The 23,357-nt window shown below is 42.6% G+C and overlaps 1 protein-coding gene across 1 annotated transcript in view; it reads right to left on the bottom strand.

Moving 5' to 3' along the window:
• Window positions 1-23,357, bottom strand: part of RASGRF1 (Ras protein specific guanine nucleotide releasing factor 1) — a 727,100-nt gene that overhangs the window by 293,280 nt on the left and 410,463 nt on the right. The window contains exons 11-12 of the mRNA XM_085644699.1: window positions 11,853-11,916; window positions 7,002-7,138 (exon numbers count right to left, since the gene is read on the bottom strand). Coding sequence (XP_085500825.1) covers window positions 7,002-7,138; window positions 11,853-11,916 — 201 coding nt within the window. The remainder of the gene's footprint in view (window positions 1-7,001; window positions 7,139-11,852; window positions 11,917-23,357) is intronic.

Here is a 23,357-nt window from a genome sequence, read left to right on the forward strand (position 1 = left end):
AACCACATAGGAAATAATTCAAATTAATGAAATGATTTAAACTAATGACAAATAAAAATATGTTTAATTTAATGAGAAATCTATGATATAAAAATATAACATTTTTTATTTTAATTGAGATATTTTAATAATTTTAAATGCAAAAAGTAATGCACAATTCATTCTCATTAAAATATACGGACATCACTTTTAATAATTCTAATACAGATTTTTTTTTTATTATTTATTTAAGTGGGATTTTCTTTTTCCAATTTAGCCTTCAGAAACACAATTTGAGTTTAACATATAAAAATAATGACATTCGAAATTTATATTGAGTTATTAATCATTTAACTTTTGAATGCTGTTATATAATTAAAATACATAGAAAACATATTAATATTTTACATCAAAATGTGTTTTCTATTGAATTCTAAAGTTTAATAGCATTTTACATTTTTGTTTATACTTTAACATACACAGATCTCCATTCTGATGGCAGAGACCTTTGCCTACATGTGAAAAGTTACTAATAGTAACTTAAAACTATCAGCTTGTTTTTTTTAATGATTTGAAATGTACTAAATTCAATAAAAAGTATTTTAAATATCTATTTTTAAAAATCCCACCTAAAGACAAATGTTTGAATTTACTTATTATGCTCTAAAGATTACAAAAATGTATGTGTAGAATTAATTGGAATTCATTTGTATGTATTTTGCAATTTAAAGTTAAAAATGGTTAATAGAATATGTTATCCTTAAATAATATTAGAACAAATGGCAAAAGCCTTGTTCCCTTTTTAGCTAAGCGTGGACGGCTCTGTGCTAATCCTATGCTTACAAACTTTGCTAGGAAAACAAATATTTGAAGTGAGAAGATTCAGAGTCTAACCGGTGTTGGAGGGTGCTTGATATAGGAGCTGCTCTCCACCTAAACTTGGTAACTACTCAGAGTTCCCTGCTTTCTTATTTGCATAATTTATGCAGCACTCTTAACCTGATAGGGTATTGTTTTAAATTATACTGGGTACTCCCCTGTGTATGGACAAAGCTATAACTCTCTTAAGAGCTCTAACACGAGCAAAACACCTGTCAGGGGTTGCTTTTATGCATTCCAGGTTGGCTTGGACGGTATTTTAGCAATCCAAAGCTGTAATACTGTGCCTGAAGTGGTAAAATGCTTTTTTCGTTTTACAGCTCAGCATGAATAGCACTGTACTAATCCTATGCATAAAGCTTTTTCTGTAAAAATGGAAAAATGCTTTGTCCCTTTCAGGCTTGGCGTGGATGGCATTGTGTTAATCACATACTTAAAACTTTGCTAGAAAAACAGACATTTGAGGTGAGCAGATTCAAAGTGTCTCTGGTGTTGTAGGGCGCTCTATATAGGAGCAGCTGCTCTCTACCTAAACTTTGGAATTACCTAGAGTTCCCTGCTTCCTTATTTGCATAATTTATGAGGTACTCTAAGCCTTAAAAGGTATTGTTTTGATATATATATATACAAGCACACACATATAAATTATACTTCATTTATATATACACATTATATATACATATATATATAGTTACTTAATGGGCTTCCACGTAGGACTACACCTACCAGCATGCAGCTGCCTGGAGTGTGAGCGCGAGGTGATGTACACCTTTAAGGCGGAGGAGGGGCAGAGAGACTACTGCACTGGGAGTGGTTACCACAACATTTGTACACCTAATGACCACCAGGTGAAGGACCAGCCTGTGAAACCGGCACTGAGGAAATCCACATTGTCTGAAACTCGTCTGCCAAGTGTTTCATGGACTGTAGGAACCACACGCTGAAAAGCTTAATAAATCCACTTGTGTTTAACCCAGAGCTGTTCCATGCTCTTTCTTACCTGGGAGTGAGCATTGGATTGGATGCACTGGCTTGGACGCACTTAATCCCGGAAGACACGCCGACTGCGCAATATCGTCGCTGAACACCACCCATGGACAGTTCTCATGCAGACCCTGCCACAGATCCTTCACCATCGATAAAACCCCCACTACCCCCGAAGGCCCGCCTGATGCCCGCTCTGCAGAAACCCTGACTTGCATCCTCCTCAACGTGCGCGCGAAGCATCGACACGCCGTAGATATCTGGAACCTGATCGATACCCTCTCGCCTGACGTCGCCTTCTTCATGGAAACCTGGACCAACGCCTCCTTCGGCCCGGACATTGCCACAGCCATCTCCGACGGCTACAACATCCAGAGAAAGGACCGCCCCCACCGCCCAGGAGGAGGACTCGCAATCGCACACAAGACCCCCCTACTACTCTCCACATCCAGCACAAGTGATCCCCGCTCCAAAATAGAACACCTCCATTTCCAGATCCGGACCAGCACCAGGACCATGCTACGTGGCACCCTCATCTACAGAACACCAAGACCTCGTATCCAGCCCGCAACTATCATCGCCGAGATCGTCGCACCCCACACAATCACCTCCACAGACTACATTCTACTTGGGGACCTGAACTTCCACCTCGACAACGGCAATGACCTAGACTCCACCACTCTCCTCGACAACCTGGCTAACCTCGGACTGAAGCAGCTGGTCAAAACGCCCACCCACAGAGCTGGACACACTCTCGACCCCATCTTCGCGGGAGGGACAAACATCCGTTTCAGCCACACCACAGAGCCCCTCTGGACGGACCACTACTGCATCCATTTCACCTTCAACACCACCACTCCAACCACGCCCGCCCTGCGCCTGCCACGACAGAACTAGAGCAAGGTCACAGAGGAACTCCTCAGCACCACATTCCTGCAAACCCCCCCCCCGGCGCCACCACCGACACCAACGCCGCAACCACACGTTTTCACCGCTGGATCTCCTGCTGCGCCGACAAGCTCGCTCCCCTCTGCCACCCCACCAAACAATGTCCTCTGAAGGCCGCCTGGTTTACCACGGAACTACAAGAAGCCAGACATACCTACAGACGCTTAGAAAAAACCTGGCAAAACCAGAAAACCACGGAAGCACAGAACAACCACAGGAGCGCCCTGAAGGAATACCACCAGCGCATTAGAGACACCAAACGGAGCTTCATAAGAGACAAAGTCCAGACCAACGCAACAAGGAACTGTTCAACGTCATATAGCAGTTCGCAAAGCCCGCTAGTGAAGCCACGGACATCGCACCTTCCCAGGAACTCTGGGACAAACTGGGCTCCTATTTCCATCTGAAGATCAAGGCCCTCTATGACAATTTCAGCGAACCAGCACCTGACACCACCTCCCCACCCACTGACGCCGATAAGCCTACCATCTCGACCTGAGACCCCGCCACCGTCTAACACATCACCGCGACCATGAAGAAAATCCACTCAGGAGCCCCAATGGACCCCTGTCCAACGCACATATTCCAAAGAGCCTCTGCCGCCATCGCATCTGAACTAGGATGGGCCATCAACGCCTCCTTCAGATCCAGAATCTGCTCTGACGACTGGAAGTGGGCGGAGGTAAAACCCTTACTCAAGAAACCAACAGCCGACCCTACTGACCTGAAGAACTACTGACCCATTTCTCTCCTCCCCTTCACGGTGAAAGTAACCGAGAGACTTGTAAACGCTTATCTGACCGCCTTCATCGAAGAGAACTCCATCCTAGACGCTTCCCAGTCTGGATTCCGCTGCAACCACAGCACCGAGACTGCCCTCCTCGCCACCACTGACGACATCGGCCTTCTACTCAACCAGGGATACACCGCAGCCCTCATCCTTCTAGACCTCTCCGCAGCCTTCGACACTGTATCACATTGCACCCTCGCGGCCAGACTTCACGACGCGGGGATACAAGGAACCGCCCTTTACTGGATCCAATCCTTCCTCACCGGGAGAACACAGATTAGACTCCCTTCCTTCCTCTCCAAACCCACCGATATCAACTGCGAAGTACCCCAAGTATCATCACTCAGCCCCACACTCTTCAACATCTACACGGCCCCCCTCGCCACCATCATCAGACAGCACGGGCTCAGCATTGTATCCTACGCCGACGACACCCAGCTCACCTTCTCACTCACGAGTAACCCCGAAGACACCAGACTCTGCTTCCAGGAAAGAATGAAGAACGTGGCAGCATGGATGAAATACAGCTGCTTGAAGCTCAACTCAGAGAACACTGAGGTCCTCATCCTCGGATCCTGCACCTCCTCCTGGGACAACACCTGGTGGCCCCCCGCCCTCGGGAACCCACCCACCCGTACGGACCACACACGAAACCTCGGCATCATCCTTGACTCCTCCCTCTCCATTAACCACCAGATCAATGCCGTGACCTCCACGAGCTTCAACTGCGTGTGCATCCTCCGCAAGACCTTCAAATGGATCCCCCTGACTGCAGAAGGACCGTCACCCACGGGCTCATAACCACCAGACTGGACTACGGTACTGCCCCCTACACAGGAATCAACAAGGCTCTTCTATGCTAACTTCAAACCATCCAGAATGCCGCAGCCAGACTCGTCCTCGGGACCCCGCGTCACAAACACACAAGGCCTCCACTTGCTCCCCGTCGAGAAGAGGGTCACCTTCAAGTTCCTCACCCACGCCTACAAATCCCTCTACAACATCAGACCCAAATACCTCAACGAGAGATTATCTTTCCACGTACCCAAGAGGTACCTCCGCTCCGCCGACCTTGCCCTGGCAGAGGTCCCCCACATCCGCAGAAGCAGAACGGGCAGGAGAGCCTTCTCCTACTTCGCAGCCAAGACCTGGAAAAAGCTCCCTGTGAACATCAGACACTCCCCAACCCTGCACGCATTTAGAAAGGACCTCAAGACCTGGCTCGACGACTGATCCGTGGCCGCCCCCCCAGCGCCTTGAGACCCTCACGGGTGAGTAGCGCACTATACAAACCCTTGATTGATTGATTGATCGATGTTTGGCCAGTATTGCGGGCACTGGCAGCCGGCACTCCCTCTTGGTTTGGACCAACGCGTGAGCCAGCACAATATTGGACATTGCACGAAGATGCGACGCGTTGCCCCCCACAGGGAGATTCATCACCACAGGGTAACTATTTCTGCACTGGGAGAGAGGAGGCAGTATTCACTGCCTGAAAAGGGGATCACAAGTGGTTCAAGCCATACATCCATATTCACGGTGACTGCGGCGGAGTGAGGTCCATCAGCCAATATTATTGGGACACCACTAGGTGTTTGGAATTTCCCAGTTACTTAATGGGCTTCCCCGTAGGACTACACCTACCAGCATGCAGCTGCCTGGAGTGTGAGCACGAGGTGATGTACACCTTTAAGGCGGAGGAGGAGCCAAGGGACTACTGCACCGGGAGTGCTCACCACAACATCTTTACATCTAATGACCCCCAGGTGAAATGACCAGCCTGTGAAACCGGCACGGAGGAAAGCCACATCGGCTGAAACACGTCTGTCAAGCGTTTCATGGACTGTAGGAACCACGCGCTGAAAAGCTGAATAAATCCACTTGTGTTTAACCCAGAGCTGTGCGCTCACACTCCAGGCAGCTGCATTCTCTTTCTTACCTGGGAGTGAGCATTGGATTGGATGTTTGGCCAGTATCACGGACACTGGCAGCCGGCACACCCTCTCGGTGTGGAGCAACGCGTGAGACAGCACAATATTGGACACTGCACGAAAATGCGACGTGTCACCTCCCCAGACAGATTCATTACCACAGGGTAACTATTTCTGCACGGTGAGAGAGGAGGCAGTATTCACTGCCTGAAAAGGGGATCACAAGTGGTTCAAGCCATACATCCATATTCACGGGAACTACGGTGGAGTGAGGTCCATCAGCCAATATTATTGGGACACCACTAGCTGTTTGGAATTCCCCAGTTACTTAATGGGCTTCCACCTAAGACCACACCTACCAGCATGCAGCTGCCTGGAGTGTGAGTGCGATGTGATGTACACCTTTAAGGCGAAGGAGGGGCCGAGAGACTACTGCACTGGGAGTTGTCACCACAACATCTTTACACCTATTGACCCCCAGGTGAAAGGACCAGCCTGTGAAACCGGCACTGAGGAAAGCCACATCGGCTGAAACGCGTCTGCTAAGCGTTTCATGGACTGTAGGAACCAGGCGCTGAAAAGCTGAATAAATCCACTTGTGTTTAACCCAGAGCTGTGCCGTGCTCTTTCTCACAAACTTAAAATACATTATTTTAATTTACAGCTATTTCCTCTGAGGTTATGTTTTAAGTCCCTGACTTCATTATTTTCTATGGAAGGGTGTTGCAGTATCAGCGGTTAGTCAAGCATGGTCTGGACTTATTTCTGCTCTTTTTTCACTTAAGCAATGTTACTCTGGTAAATTTGGCTCAACATTTAAGTTTACACTTTTGAGTAGCTTTATACTCTTAAATAATGAATAGACAAAAGTAGCAAACTAACAAAAATGTGTCAGAGTACACTTACATTTATAGATTTACACTTTATCTCTTCCTTGCACTCTCAGCCCTCCACTACTCCCTTTTACTTCACAGCGTGCCTTGTGTCATCCTTCCCTTTTGCTCTCTCTTTAAATTTCACTCCCATTTCCCTCTTCTGCCTCTTCCTGCACCTGACTGATGTCTCTTCTTCTACCTCGCTGACCCTTTCTCCCCGTACCACTCTCTCCTCACACCTGAATGATACTACTGACCCCGTGCAAATCCCTGTTACCCTCCTTTCAATTTCTATCTCCATTGCACTCTTTTACTTCATTCTGACCCTAATATCTGGATAATATCACTTGCTCCTGCTTCTCATTTTCCCTGCTGTCTTCCCATGCCAGTCTTTAATTTGGTTTAAACTCTCTGCCCCTGTTAATGTCCTCTTCTCGTTCTCTTACTGTGTCCCTCTCTAACACATATTGGAGCTATCTCTTATTGTCTCCTCCTGTTCTCCCTGCTCTCTTCCTACTTGCCTCTCGAATATTGGTTTGGTGCATCTGGATTTGAAACTCTTTTCTATCTCCATCCACTTTTTCTTCCCCCTAGCGATCACACTCCATATTATACCTGGCTGATATCACTGGTCCATGCAGCTTTCTCCTGCCTTGATGACCCCAGCAGGATGACGACAAATGAGGGTGAGTCCTTCGGCTCCACCACGATCTTGAAGTCAAGGTGATCAATGTCTGTCGCCGATGATTTTGCTTCAGTTTGAAAAAGGCAGAAAATGAAAAAAAATTGGCAAATATTCACAGGCAGTGTTACATGGTAATGTAAAGCAGTGCTCTAAAATAATGGTGTCAGTAAACATAAGTGCACTAGAAACATGTGTTTGCTCAAATTTTACATAACAGAACCCCATGTGCCACCTGCACACAAATTTCAGCTTTTATACTACTGGAGACTGAGTATTTGAGGCATCCAGAGAGGCATCAATAAGGGCGGAAGATGTATACTGTCCTAAGAATAGTCTTAGCCTCCTTCCAACAATCATCAGGCAACTTTTCCAAAAAAGGGGACAATGTCATGCCACAGCGTTCTATGATATATTGACTAGGTTGCAGTTGTATTTGCTATCTTAACAGAAGTTGCTGCAAAAACAACAATCATTTTACCCCATTGTGTCTAGTCTCATGCTTTGATGATCTGGGGGCAGCACAAAGTGTCACTGGATTGCAGGAACATCTTTGTGCTGTGGATTATATTTCTGAGTCTGTTTTAATTTGATTCAGAAGGCATGTTGTTACTGAATCTGGAGTCTTGCATTGGTTTTCTAAGCAAGCTATAGAGGAGACTGTTTTTTTTGCTGGATTTTACACATATAACCATACTTCCTCCCAGAGATGGTCTACAAAGAAATACCAGTATCAATTGTTTTTCTTTGTTCTTGGAATTAAAAAGCAGAGGTTTTCTCAACAGACACTATTGAGACACTGAATTTTAGTGAAGCTTGGTTAATATTTCTTTCTTCTTTTCAGAGTTTTATATAGCGTGAACTTGACCCGAAGGTATTGGGTATCAGAGTGCTTTACATGAGCACCAGTTGCGTTACACAAGGACACATTCATTTTTGTTGGGCATGGGGAGATTAAGTGATTTTCCCAGAATCACAGGATGTTGAGCGTCATTGCCAAGACTCGAACCCGATTCCCCAAATTTGAGGTCGACCGCCCTAGCCGTTAGACCACATCCTACCCCCAAATCAATTTATGGAGGTAATATATGCAATCAGAAGAAGAGTCCCTGGGGGCATGTTCCAGGCTTGGATCTTTAGCTGAAATATAGACCTCCCTATTATGGGTCTTGTTGCAAATAACGTTGCCCTCCTGCATCATCCCCATGATGCTGTCTGTAAACATAATCATCCAAGTCAATGTCTTGTCCAACATCTGGTGGTTCAGAGTCTGGTATTTGCTGATTTCACTAGTCAGCAGTTGATACAGCTGGTGAAGGCAATGCAACCGGTTTGCATGAGAGGATTGTCTGAACTGGCTAAGGAGGAATAGCCAATGAGGGTGCTTCAAGTAGTGCAGAAAATATTAGTGGAGGTTATCTGTTACAGGATACCTGCATTTTTTGCTTGCTTGTATTTGTCAGAATCCCATAGAAGCCTGTACCATTGAACTTGTAGGAAGGTGGGTGGAGCCATATGAAATCACTATCTGTCACAACAGAATGGGGTTGGACTTGCATTGTTCCTCTGAGCCACCTAGTACATAGTATAAGTCCAATTCATGAGGACCCTCTGCCTGGGAACCACCATTGTAGTTCATGTTGCCATTGAAATAAATAAGGATTTGGAGAAATGGTTAGTCTTCATGAAGGGTGATAAACAAATGTTTTATGAACTGTATAAGTCACCAAGACCCCCAAGTTACCAAGACTCTGGCTCAAAGTAGATAGAAAACTAGAGTGCACCTTCTCAGATAAAAAATGGTCATATATCTTTCATAAAACCCGCACCTCAGCATTTAGTGTGATCACAAGGAAGCAATGCTAAAACTTTGAAGCGGTGTTAAAGGGCATAAAATCAATTTTTGATACCCTGCTTCCCCAGCTACATCCTTCTCAGGCTTCCAAACAAGCTAACCTACCCATTGAGCTCACACTAAGATAAAGAGATCAAACATGCGCTTTGAGCTGGCAGTTAAATTATCACCCCCAATGGGGCACCGAAGATAAGAGCAGAGGTCAAAGCATTCCTATTTGTCGTTGGATGTGAAGTCGAATATTTGACAGTTGAAGCCAGAGAGGAGGGTTGGAGTTCTGAGCCTCTACGACTCTTTAACGGGAGTTCAGGTCAAATAATGAGTTGGATTAGCTACATATAGTCTATGGCTGCTTCAATTTTATTTTGCTGAACATAGATACTGATAGATTAACTTTGACTGCCAAAGGGTCAAAGCTTGGCATCAAGGAATAGTTTAAGTATGTGAATCTATGAAAAGATCCAATACTAGAGAAGTAGGGCACGATTCACAGAACTAACTTAAGACAAAATCCTAAACTTACTACCATTTTGGTATTCACAGAAGGCAGTTACTCATGTCGGTATTCACAGAAGGCACTTACTCATTTCGGTATTCACAGAAGTTAGGAGTCCTAACTTTAGGCCTCCTAAATGCCTTCTGTGAATACCGAAAGTCTTAAAATTAGGATTTTTCTCAGTTTAGTAGTAGTAAAGTTAGGACTCCTAACTTTAGGACTCCTAAATGCCTTCTGTGAATACCGAAAGTCTTAAAATTAGGATTCTTCTCAGTTTGGTAGTAGTAAATTTAGGACTCCTAACTTTAGGACTCCTAAATGCCTTCTGTGAATACCGAAAGTCTTAAAATTAGGATTTTTCTCAGTTTCGGAGTAGTACAGTTATGAGTCCTAACTTTACTACTCCTAAACTGAGAAAAATCCTAATTTTAAGACTTTCGGTATTCACAGAAGGCATTTAGGAGGCCTAAAGTTAGGACTCCTAACTTCTGTGAATACCGAAATGAGTAAGTGCCTTCTGTGAATACCAAAATGAGTAAGTGCCTTCTGTGAATACCAAAATGGTAGTAAGTTTAGGATTTTGTCTTAAGTTAGTTCTATGAATCGGGCCCATAGTATTTACATTAAAAGTAGTCTGTAGATAAGTTGAAGGAGAAGACATTTCAAAGAAGTTCAGCTGTAGGAGATCTGGTCTGGTTGTCAGGTGTTTGTCAGTTTAATAAGGATGAGTTGGTTTTATTCCCTTTTTCTGCACTCAACCAAACTTAATAAATTATGTGCATGTCAGGTTATCTGGCAGGACCTATGTTCTCTTCTCTAAGGAAATTAGGAGCGATTCATTTGTTCAACCCCAATGTTAAGTACTATGTGAAAAATATTGACTTTTATGTCTTGTGAAGTGATGAACCCTCCAAGACAAGAACTGAAGGTGGATATTTCTTTGTGAATATTTGAAATGTTCATACATATGCATATTTCTGGTGTTTAAGAATGTCCAAAAAAGTCAGAAGATGAGGACAGTTATCTTAATGGCCATATAAACCTAAGAAGCTTGACATTTCGAAATGTGACAGCCTTTAAGGTCACAGGTTCAAGTCAGGCTAAGGCAGGCCTCATGCCTTCTTTGGAACCGAGAAAACAAGACTGGGTGTAGAGGCCATCATTATCAGCTACCTGGCAATTACAATGGGTCACCTCCTAGCTCAGCAGTGCAATGGAAACCAGCAACAGCCAACTACTGTCAATGAGGTAGACTTGGGAATGGATTCTTCTAAAGAGTGAGTGGTGAGGTCAATTCAAGAATAGGAGGAAAGGTACTGTTGAAAATGTCTTTTAATTTGAAACAGGTGTTTCTTTTCACCCGAAGTACCTAGTTGCTTCTGCATGCTGCTGCCCTTCCTCTTTTCTTTCACCAGCTTCAGCACTATGAACGTCCAGCACTGGCCAGCCCCCACATCCCTGGCCCGTGGGTTACTGTTGCAGTGTGAATGAACGTTTATAGTTTGTGGGATTGGCAATCCTCCAGGATTTTGATTAATGGTTGCTTTGGCCTCTGACTGTTTGCGGCAGTGTTAAAGCTGAAGCTCGATTATGAAAAAACACTCAGATTGTCCTCTGAATTATGCACTAAAAGAAAATGTTATTGTCTCAAATCTTTTCTAACAGTTCTGTCAAGCATATTTTGTCTATATTGGCTTACAGGGGTCTAACCTGGACTATAATGGACTATAATAGGCCTGGGAAGTGAACTTCGCCCCGTTCGTGGAGTTTGCAGAGTTTTCTGCACTTCGTGATGTGCAGAAGAGTTTTTTACCCGCTCACGATTGCGAACGGTAAGTTTGCAAGCGCGAGCTGCCGCTCGGGTAGAATTTCTACCCGAGCAGCAGGAATACCAGTACAAACTGCAGTTCGCACTGCACTCCGCCACTCGTGGAACTTCGCAGAGTTTTTTGTAACTTCGCAGAGTTCCGCGTAGCAAAACTCCGCGAACTACGCCCAGGCCTAGTCTATAATCTTGTTGTGAAGCCAATCGATTATTGAAAAGAAAGAGTAATACAACATGTCTATCTTCCCTCCACATAAATGGTGACTTTGATTGTGGGCAGTGAAGATCTCAATGATCATACTACATTCCCAGGCTTGTCACAGTCCGTAGAGTATATATCCTGATCCATCATAATTATCTTTAAATCTTAATCTTGCTAGTTAATAAATCATCAATTATGCTATTTTTCTAGGTTTTGAACAGAATTATACCAGAATACTGTAACCCAAAAAATCATCTGACAGAAATGGTATGTCCTTATTATCGGATACAAAAATAACACTCCATTTGATGCTAATATTAAAAAATATATAACAAATGGGTCAGTATTTTTCTAACTGATATTTAGGACACAATGTACCCTACACAGTTGGAGATTTAATACCTACATTCATCATCTGTACACTCCTGCTCCTCCATCAGCGTGCAGTCTATTAGCGAGAGGACACCGTTCTGGAAGAGACAGAACATATCAGAGCCTGTTAGCAGGTCTGTAAACTGGTACCTACGAACCTCAGCATAGGCAATGTTACATCAGAAATCAAAGACAGTCTTCACTTGTAACAAGGAACTCAATATCTGTATCAGGTAGTGGCTGTGACAAAGAAGCTCATTAAGAGAGACAGTGAAAGACAAGCTACCGCTGATACAAGAGACAGCAACCTCTGCTATGTATAATCCAAAATATGAGCGCAACTCATAGAAACTTTGAGCAATTACTATTTATTTAATGAAAAGTAGCTTCCAGATAACACCAATGCCTTTCAACTGTGATTGGTTCTGATCCCGGCTGATTCAGTGATGTCCATTTAGAATGTGATGAGTAAGGTAATTTGAGGTGTCAAGCAGTGCATGACAGGGGTTTAGTGAGCTATCACAATGGCAGCTCACTGAACTATAACTGGTCAATTTCATCAGTTTTTAGTTTTTTAAACACAAGCGTTCTGGCGTTATTTTAACAACTAACTATAACATCATGTTAATCTTTGTTTTTTCTGCATATATGTGTGTATATATATATATATTTACATACATACATACACACATACATATATATATTCACTGAAAAAACCATAGGTTTCACACATGTTATAGTTAGCTGGACATTTCTCTCATACAAAACCAATGAAATTCCCCCGTTATAGTTAGTTCAGCTAACTATAACTCGCACCCCCGCAATGCACTGCTGATGACGTCACATATTACATCACTCATGACATGGTCAGTGACATCACTCATGACATCACTGATGACATCTCAAATGACATCACTGATGACATCAACCCTGTGATAGAGTAGCAGACCTTCTCTCACCCTAATATAACCTTTGATACACACATTCAAAAATAGAGACTAAAATTTTCAAAACAATGGACATACCAATACCAGTTACAACAACCTCTTCAGTAATTCTAAGATCCACATACACATCCACTCATTCACCAACGGTCCTGTACAGTCACTCATACATGTACTCACTCATCATATGTACTCATACACCTATACATCCTGTTACACAATGCCTCTCATCCATAGAGTTACTGACACACATAGTCACTCATGAAAATAAAGAATCAAACATACATTTACTTGCATATACAGTTATACACACACCACCACAATTACTTCTACGGGAACTTACACATACTTAGTCTTTTAAACAATCACTTATAGAAACACATACTTATTCATACAGGAACTCTTTCAATCTCTCACTCTCACATATGCTCACTTATATACACCAATAGTTACATATATTAGTTTAAAACATATGTAGTTACTCATAGAGACACTATTGAGACAGTCATTCACTCACTAACACACCCATACACACACTCATCCACCCATACAGTCCTGCAGACATGCTGTCTTCAACACATACAAACAGTGAGTCACTCATTCATGCACCTATGCACTACGTAATACCCCCCACTGAACCATACACACACTCACACTGATACTAAAAAAACAACTAATAACCTATATAGACACTTATGTAGCTACTCACCAACCCATGCAGCCACTTATACACAAAGTGAGAGACTGATACAGATATTTACATATTTGAACATTACTCACTAAGCAATGTATTCACTATGATACACTTAATCAGTCAGTTATACAATCAATTTTTCAAAAACAAATCATCCATTTAGACACTTATATACCCATTTATTCTTCCATCGACCTTGAGATATACATATATAAAACATATTTAATTTTCAGAAAAACAGACATTCATAGGATGATGTCATCAGTGATGTCATCAGTGATGTCATTTGAGATGTCATCAGTGATGTCATGAGTGATGTCACTGACCATGTCATGAGTGATGTAATATGTGACGTCATCAGCAGTGCATTGCGGGGACGCGAGTTATAGTTATCTGAACTAACTATAACGGGTGAATTTCATTGGTTTTGTATGAGAGAAATGACCAGCTAACTATAACATGTGTGAAACCTATGGTTTTTTCAGTGAATATATATATATATATATATATGCAAGTTTCAAAAGCTTTATTCGACAGCATGTCATAAAAGCAAGTAAACATCCTACCAATACTATAAATACTATATTAAGATACATTTAAAAATACATTATATTAATATATATATATATATATATATATATATATATATATATATATACATATATATATATTCACTGAAAAAACCATAGGTTTTACAGACGTTATAGTTAGAAATTTGCATTTAAAAAAACATTGAAATTCACTGAAAAAAACATAGGTTTCAGGGGCATCATAGTTAGCTGCACATTTCACATGTACAAAACCAGAGAAATTCCACCGTTATAGTTATTTCAGCTAACTATTACTCGCGCCCCCGCAATGCACTGCTCATGACGTCACATATTACATCATTCATGGCATGGTCAGTGACATCACTGATGACATCTCAAATGACATAACTGATGACATCACTGATGACATCATCCATGTGAAAATCTGATGCACCTCTTCACAGTCTAATATAACCTTTGATACATCCACTGTAAAATACAGAAAACCATTTTCGAAATTGTTAACACACCAATACCAGTTACTTCATATGCACTCACTGATTGCTAGGTCTAGACACACATCTACTCATTCATTCATACAATCACTCATACATGCAGTCACTCATAAATACAATACTATCATATGCACTCATACACCTATACAGACAATCACACACCGCTACTCATCCATGCAGTTACTCACACACCCACTTAGTCATGCAAAGAATCTATCACAGTCCCATTTACTCACCTATACAATTATATACACACCACCTCCCTTATTCATACAGATAGTAACGCATACTTACTCTCTTATATAATCATTGATACAAGTACACACTAATCCATACAGCCACTGTCAGAATCACTCACTCTCACATATAGTTGTTTATATACACAATCACTCACATATACTGCCTTTAACATATGTAGTTACTTGGATATGTACCACTGAGACATCCATTTCACTCACCAACAGACTCATACAGACACTCACCCACCCATACAGCTGTTTCCATATGCACTCTTGAACCCATACACCCAGTGAATCAACCATTCACACATCTATGCACAGAGTCACACACCTCCCACCCACACACACTCAGTCTCCCATACAAATACTCAGGCAAACAAACAATAACCCATTTAGACACTCATGTACCTACTAACCAGTCCATGTAGCAGTTTACACAACAACAGACAGACTGATACAGACATTCACACAGTTTAGTCACTAACCGATGCATTCAGTAAGACACGATTAATCACTCACTTATACAATCAGTCAGTCACACACCTGCTAAATTGTCCATCCAGACACTTATACACCCGCTCATTCTTCAATACTCCTTGGTATATATATAAAACATATTTAAACTTTACAGAAACACACAGTCAATGGATGATGTCATCAGTGATGTCATCAGTGATGTCATTTGAGATGTCATCAGTGGTGTCATCAGTGATGTCACTGACCATGCCATGAATGATGTAATATGTGACGTCGTGAGCAGTGCCTTGCGGGGGCGCGAGTTATAGTTAGATAAACTAACTATAACGGTGGAATTTCTTTGGTTTTGTGCGTGTGAAATGTTTTTTCAGTGAATATATATATATATATATATATATATCTCAATTCCCAAAAATTCAATTACGTGCGCTCTCAGTGCCAAAAAATTCCAACAGAGAAAGTAAACGGCAAAGGGTGTTTATTCACAACGCGTTTCAACTACAGGAGTCACGTGATCAAGACTCCTGTAGTTGAAACGCGTTGTGAATAAACACCCTTTGCCGTTTACTTTCTCTGTTGGAATTTTTAGGCACTGAGAGCGCACTTAATTGAATTTTTTTTAATTGAGGACTATTTCCGGCGTGCTCCGCCGGCGTGTGCGCCACCTCCCACGGGTCCCACAGCAGTCGGAAGGAGCAGCGTTGAATTTTGATATATATATATATATATATATATATCCAACATCTGTAGTCGCTTCAACTCGAGCCGCTTAACGATGGCGGGCCGTGATGGGTTAGCGAGACCCAAATATTCCAAATCTGCATTGCAAGAAATCCATCCAGGAAAAAACAACGCTTCACGGCACCCAGTGCTTTTAAGGCAGAGTTTAATTAGGCCACACAAACTCTACGCGTTTCGGGAAGCTCGGTCCCTTGATCACGAGTAAACGGACATAGTCAAACCACCAATAAGTAACAATGGGTCACGTGACCTGGTTTGTAATTAAAAAACAGTGAAAACAGACTGCACCTCAAAGTAACGACATCACCGGAGGATTAGTGTTAAAATAACATCAAAATGCCCCATTGCTGATACATGAATTCATTTATCTAGCAATTGTGAACGAGTGTGCATTGTGCAAAAAGTGCCCCCACGAAACTTCTGTAATTCATCATGCCAATCCGATTTCTCAACTTGATTTTTTCAAAAATACAATACGAAAAAACTTTATCAACAGTCAACTCGAACACACTGGATTTTCACATGCAAGTGCTGAAGAGTACAGTTCTGTTTGGTTTCATATCAAAGTCCAGAGTCATTCGACTTTAAGTCCTCATTAAAGACCCAGTTGAATTTATAAAAAGACGAATACACCGCCCAAGTGGGCAAATTAACCAGGTTTCCCCTGCTTATTACGTCTAAGCGGAGGCAAAAAAAGGAAAAACAGGTGGGGCAACCCAATACTCCAAGTCAATAGCCCCAGTGGGCAGATTGTTAACAGACTTCCAATTTAATGGAATGTTGAACACTCGAAACAACAATCTATTCTTGTCGTCATACACGTAAATGTCAATACTGATCCTTTTTCTTCTGGGGTTATTTAAGCACCATCTCTCTGTTTCATATATGGGTGGCAGTCTGCAAAGAATGTACACAAGGTAAAAACAGTGTCACAACTTCAGTTACAGATTATGGTTTAAGAAACATATAAAACATCACAGCTTGGCATACTCAGTATTGCATCCGGAGGGAAAAAGGGGAAAAGGGGAGGGGGTGGAAAACCGGGTGGGGGGGGGGGTTTGGGACGAAGGGGGGCAAGTGGATAGGGGAGGAGGGGAAAAAGGCAGGGAGGAACCCAGGAAGGGACGGTGGGAGGCTTTTGAGTTTCTCAATTTCTCATTTCATTAATTGTGGTTTAGACGGGCCTCTAACTACCTTAATTCAGTTTTAGCCTAAATGGACTGCTAATTCCTCGTCGATGTTGTGGCCTCGAGGTTTTACTGTTTGGTATTGAATGATCATGCGAGACTCAAGTCGTCTCAGCTCAAGGACTCTGTTCCCGCCCCTCTCACGCAAGGGGACCGTGTCAAGAACACAGAAAGAGAGTAGACTAGTATTTTGGTGGTGTTCAGCTTTGAAATGCCTAGCCACAGGGTATTGCCTGTCATTTTTTGTTATTGCTCTCAGGTGTTCGAGTACTCTCTTTTTAGCAGGGTGAATGGTACTGCCTATGTAATATTTATTGCACGGGCATTTTAGTGCATATACCGCATGGTCGGTATTGCATGAGACATGTTTGGTTATCCGAAAAGGTTTGGAATTTTCTGACAAAGTTACCACCTTACAATTGTTACTGAACTTGCACGCTTTACATTTACGGCAGGTAAAGAAGCCATGAACAGGGTTGCTATTTCTTGGTGGTTTTACGATACTCTGACAAAGTGTGTCTTTTAAGGATCTAGCCTTTCGGAATGTTACCTGGGGGTAGCACTCAACTGCTGCTTCCAGATCCTTGTCTGTTTTGAGGACATCCCAAAACTTTAGAAGGCATTCTCTAACTTCATATGCTTGGTTCGAGTAAGTCGTAACAAATCTTATTTTGTTTTCTTCACTATCAGTACCCGAAACCGCTGATCTGGTTCGGAGAAGTGTTTCTCGTGTTCTATTGTTAACTTCATCGCAAGCTTTGGTAATATCCTTCAAATTATAGCCCCTTTCCTCGAAGCGTTTGATCATGATTTCTTTTTCCAAAGCAAAGCCTGATTCGTTACTGCAATTCCTTTTGGCTCGCAGTAACTCTCCTAGCGGAATACTGCGTATAAGACTGTTAGGGTGACAACTCTCAGCGTGCAACAGGCTGTTACCAGCCGTTTCTTTTCGGTAAAGTTGACTTTCCAGTCGTTGTCCTGAGACTGATATCTTGAGATCCAAAAATTCAATACTTTCCTTTTCAATTCTTTTGGTAAATTGAAGATTGAAATCATTTTGATTGATACTATCGACAAAAAGATTGGCCTGTTCACTGCTTCCCTTCCACACCTCGAAGATGTCGTCAATGTACCTTACACATATAGCGACACATTCCTTATACAGGGGTAGCGAGGTGACGACCTGCTCCTCCCACCAGCCGAGGTACAAACCTGCAAAGCTGGGAGCGAAGCAGGTCCCCATCGTAGTCCCGAGTATTTGACGATAGATGGTCTTGTCAAAAATAAAAAAGTTTTGTGTGAGACACTTGAAGATCATGTCAATAATCATCTCCGTGTGGAAAAGATGAGAGACAGATCTCTGTTTAAGAAAGTGGCGGCAAGCCTTAATACCAGCCTCATGTGGGATGCAAGTATATAAACTTGTTACATCCAGGGTTAATAACAAAAATGTGTCATCCCAAACTATTTGTTCAATAAGTCTCAAGAAATCACTCGAGTCCTTGATAAAAGATGGGAGTTTTTGGACCAAGGGCTGCAAATAAAAATCTACATAACGTGATGTGTTCTCCAGGCAACTTCCCCTGGAGGACACAATGGGTCTCCCCGGAGGATTGAGTTCATCTTTGTGCAGTTTCGGGAGGAGGTAGAGAGCAGGGAGTTTGGGATATTTGCAATTGAGGAAGTCATATTCCTCCAGCTCGAGTAGACCTCTCTCTTTCCATTCACCCAGCAATTCCTTGTATTCATTGTTCGCTTGTGTATATTTTGCTTTAGTGGTGACCTCGTAGTTTCTAGTATCACTCAATTGACGAAATCCCTCTCGGAGATACATCTCTTTAGATAAGACCACCACATTCCCCCCTTTGTCAGAATTTTTAATCACTATATTGTCATCATTTTGAAGTATTTTTATAGCGTTAAATTGTTCTTGACTGAGGTTAAAGCTTTTGGCATTATTTCTGTGCCTTTCTTTTTTGCGAACTTTTTCAAATTCCCGTAATACACCTTTCTCAAAGACGTCAATCGCCTCATTTGTTAATTGGGGGAGAAAGATAGACTTTGGTTTAAACCCGCTGGCGCCACCCATATCTAACTCACTGTCATCATTGATTAGGTTAATATAGGGATCATCAATCACATTTGGATCATTTTGTAACACATGCAAATCATGTAGTGTCTCAATATCATTCATATTCAAAATGCTCGGTATATGCAAGGGTTTATCATTGTAGTTAGTTATTTTGGTAGCATACCATTTCTTCAACTTTAGTTTACGGGTGAAATGAAAGAGGTCAATCCTCCTCTCGCGCCGAGGACGTGGGCGCGGCGCGAGAGGAGGAGGAAACAACTCAAGAGCTCCAACAAGAGAAACCGACAGCCCAGTGGGAAAAAGAACAAGGGGCCAGCAAAAATCAAAATGATCAACCGAAAAACAGTGGTCAATCTCTCAGGTCGGAGCCTTACTCAAGCTGAAATAGATGTTCTTTCCCTTGGTCTTTCTTTCTGTCCTAGTGCCAACTTTAATTTTACACAGAGTCGGATTGACCTCCTTCATTTCACCCGTAAACTAAAGTTGAAGAAATGGTATGCTACCAAAATAACTAACTACAATGATAAACCCTTGCATATACCGAGCATTTTGAATATGAATGATATTGAGACACTACATGATTTGCATGTGTTACAAAATGATCCAAATGTGATTGATGATCCCTATATTAACCTAATCAATGATGACATTGAGTTAGATATGGGTGGCGCCAGCGGGTTTAAACCAAAGTCTATCTTTCTCCCCCAATTAACAAATGAGGCGATTGACGTCTTTGAGAAAGGTGTATTACGGGAATTTGAAAAAGTTCGCAAAAAAGAAAGGCACAGAAATAATGCCAAAAGCTTTAACCTCAGTCAAGAACAATTTAACGCTATAAAAATACTTCAAAATGATGACAATATAGTGATTAAAAATTCTGACAAAGGGGGGAATGTGGTGGTCTTATCTAAAGAGATGTATCTCCGAGAGGGATTTCGTCAATTGAGTGATACTAGAAACTACGAGGTCACCACTAAAGCAAAATATACACAAGCGAACAATGAATACAAGGAATTGCTGGGTGAATGGAAAGAGAGAGGTCTACTCGAGCAGGAGGAATATGACTTCCTCAATTGCAAATATCCCAAACTCCCTGCTCTCTACCTCCTCCCGAAACTGCACAAAGATGACCTCAATCCTCCGGGGAGACCCATTGTGTCCTCCAGGGGAAGTTGCCTGGAGAACACATCACGTTATGTAGATTTTTATTTGCAGCCCTTGGTCCAAAAACTCCCATCTTTTATCAAGGACTCGAGTGATTTCTTGAGACTTATTGAACAAATAGTTTGGGATGACACATTTTTGTTATTAACCCTGGATGTAACAAGTTTATATACTTGCATCCCACATGAGGCTGGTATTAAGGCTTGCCGCCACTTTCTTAAACAGAGATCTGTCTCTCATCTTTTCCACACGGAGATGATTATTGACATGATCTTCAAGTGTCTCACACAAAACTTTTTTATTTTTGACAAGACCATCTATCGTCAAATACTCGGGACTGCGATGGGGACCTGCTTCGCTCCCAGCTTTGCAGGTTTGTACCTCGGCTGGTGGGAGGAGCAGGTCGTCACCTCGCTACCCCTGTATAAGGAATGTGTCGCTATATGGGCAAGGTACATTGACGACATCTTCATGGTGTGGAAGGGAAGCAGTGAACAGGCCAATCTTTTTGTCGATAGTATCAATCAAAATGATTTCAATCTTCAATTTACCAAAAGAATTGAAAAGGAAAGTATTGAATTTTTGGATCTCAAGATATCAGTCTCAGGACAACGACTGGAAAGTAAGGGTGGGCGTAGTGGGCGTAGTGGGGCTACGTGAAGCAGCACGTAGTGTGCCCAAATCTACGCACACTACGCGCTTCGCGTAGCCCCACTACGTGCCACCCACCTCCCGCCCGCCCTTCTTTTAAATAATATAAGCATTGAAAAATAAATTAAAATAAGTCGACTTACCCGTAAGCGCGGCGTCTCCGGGGCTCCCTCTTTCTGTTTCTAATTTCTTCTGGCAAATGCGCATGCGCGGACGCCCGCGCATGCGCATTTCTCACGAGAAATGCGCATGCGCGGGTGTCCGCGCATGCGCATTTGCCAGAAGAAATTAGAAACAGAAAGAAGGAGCCCCGGAGACGCCGCGCTTACGGGTAAGTCGACTTATTTTAATTTATTTTTCAATGCTTATATTATTTAAAAGAAGGGCGGGCGGGAGGTGGGTGGCGGGTGGCAAGCAGCTACGCTTCGCCCTCGGCGTGTGCGTAGCGCTGCCCTGCTTCGCCTACTTCGGAAAGTGCGAAGCAGGCAGCGCTACGTACACTACGTGGGCGAAGCGTAGTGCTACGCCCGGGGTTACTGGAAAGTCAACTTTACCGAAAAGAAACGGCTGGTAACAGCCTGTTGCACGCTGAGAGTTGTCACCCTAACAGTCTTATACGCAGTATTCCGCTAGGAGAGTTACTGCGAGCCAAAAGGAATTGCAGTAACGAATCAGGCTTTGCTTTGGAAAAAGAAATCATGATCAAACGCTTCGAGGAAAGGGGCTATAATTTGAAGGATATCACCAAAGCTTGCGATGAAGTGAACAATAGAACACGAGAAACACTTCTCCGAACCAGATCAGTGGTTTCGGGTACTGATAGTGAAGAAAACAAAATGAGATTTGTTACGACTTACTCGAACCAAGCATATGAAGTTAGAGAATGCCTTCTAAAGTTTTGGGATGTCCTCAAAACAGACAAGGATCTGGAAGCAGCAGTTGAGTGCTACCCCCAGGTAACATTCCGAAAGGCTAGATCCTTAAAAGACACACTTTGTCAGAGTATCGTAAAACCACCAAGAAATAGCAACCCTGTTCATGGCCTCTTTACCTGCCGTAAATGTAAAGCGTGCAAGTTCAGTAACAATTGTAAGGTGGTAACTTTGTCAGAAAATACCAAACCTTTTCGGATAACCAAACATGTCTCATGCAATACCGACCATGCGGTATATGCACTAAAATGCCCGTGCAATAAATATTACATAGGCAGTACCATTCACCCTGCTAAAAAGAGAGTACTCGAACACCTGAGAGCAATAACAAAAAATGACAGGCAATACCCTGTGGCCAGGCATTTCAAAGCCGAACACCACCAAAATACTAGTCTACTCTCTTTCTGTGTTCTTGACACGGTCCCCTTGCGTGAGAGGGGCGGGAACAGAGTCCTTGAGCTGAGACGACTTGAGTCTCGCATGATCATTCAATACCAAACAGTAAAACCTCGAGGCCACAACATCGACGAGGAATTAGCAGTCCATTTAGGCTAAAACTGAATTAAGGTAGTTAGAGGCCCGTCTAAACCACAATTAATGAAATGAGAAATTGAGAAACTCAAAAGCCTCCCACCGTCCCTTCCTGGGTTCCTCCCTGCCTTTTTCCCCTCCTCCCCTATCCACTTGCCCCCCTTCGTCCCAAACCCCCCCCCCCACCCGGTTTTCCACCCCCTCCCCTTTTCCCCTTTTTCCCTCCGGATGCAATACTGAGTATGCCAAGCTGTGATGTTTTATATGTTTCTTAAACCATAATCTGTAACTGAAGTTGTGACACTATTTTTACCTTGTGTACATTCTTTGCAGACTGCCACCCATATATGAAACAGAGAGATGGTGCTTAAATAACCCCAGAAGAAAAAGGATCAGTATTGACATTTACGTGTATGACGACAAGAATAGATTGTTGTTTCGAGTGTTCAACATTCCATTAAATTGGAAGTCTGTTAACAATCTGCCCACTGGGGCTATTGACTTGGAGTATTGGGTTACCCCACCTGTTTTTCCTTTTTTTGCCTCCGCTTAGACGTAATAAGCAAGGGAAACCTGGTTAATTTGCCCACTTGGGCGGTGTATTCGTCTTTTTATAAATTCTACTGGGTCTTTAATGAGGACTTAAAGTCGAATGACTCTGGACTTTGATATGAAACCAAACAGAACTGTACTCTTCAGCACTTGCATGTGAAAATCCAGTGTGTTCGAGTTGACTGTTGATAAAGTTTTTTCGTATTGTATTTTTGAAAAAATCAAGTTGAGAAATCGGATTGGCATGATGAATTACAGAAGTTTCGTGGGGGCACTTTTTGCACAATGCA

The sequence above is a fragment of the Triturus cristatus genome, chromosome 3_1, assembly GCF_964204655.1.
Source record: "Triturus cristatus chromosome 3_1, aTriCri1.1, whole genome shotgun sequence".
NCBI classification, from domain to species: Eukaryota; Metazoa; Chordata; class Amphibia; order Caudata; family Salamandridae; genus Triturus; species Triturus cristatus.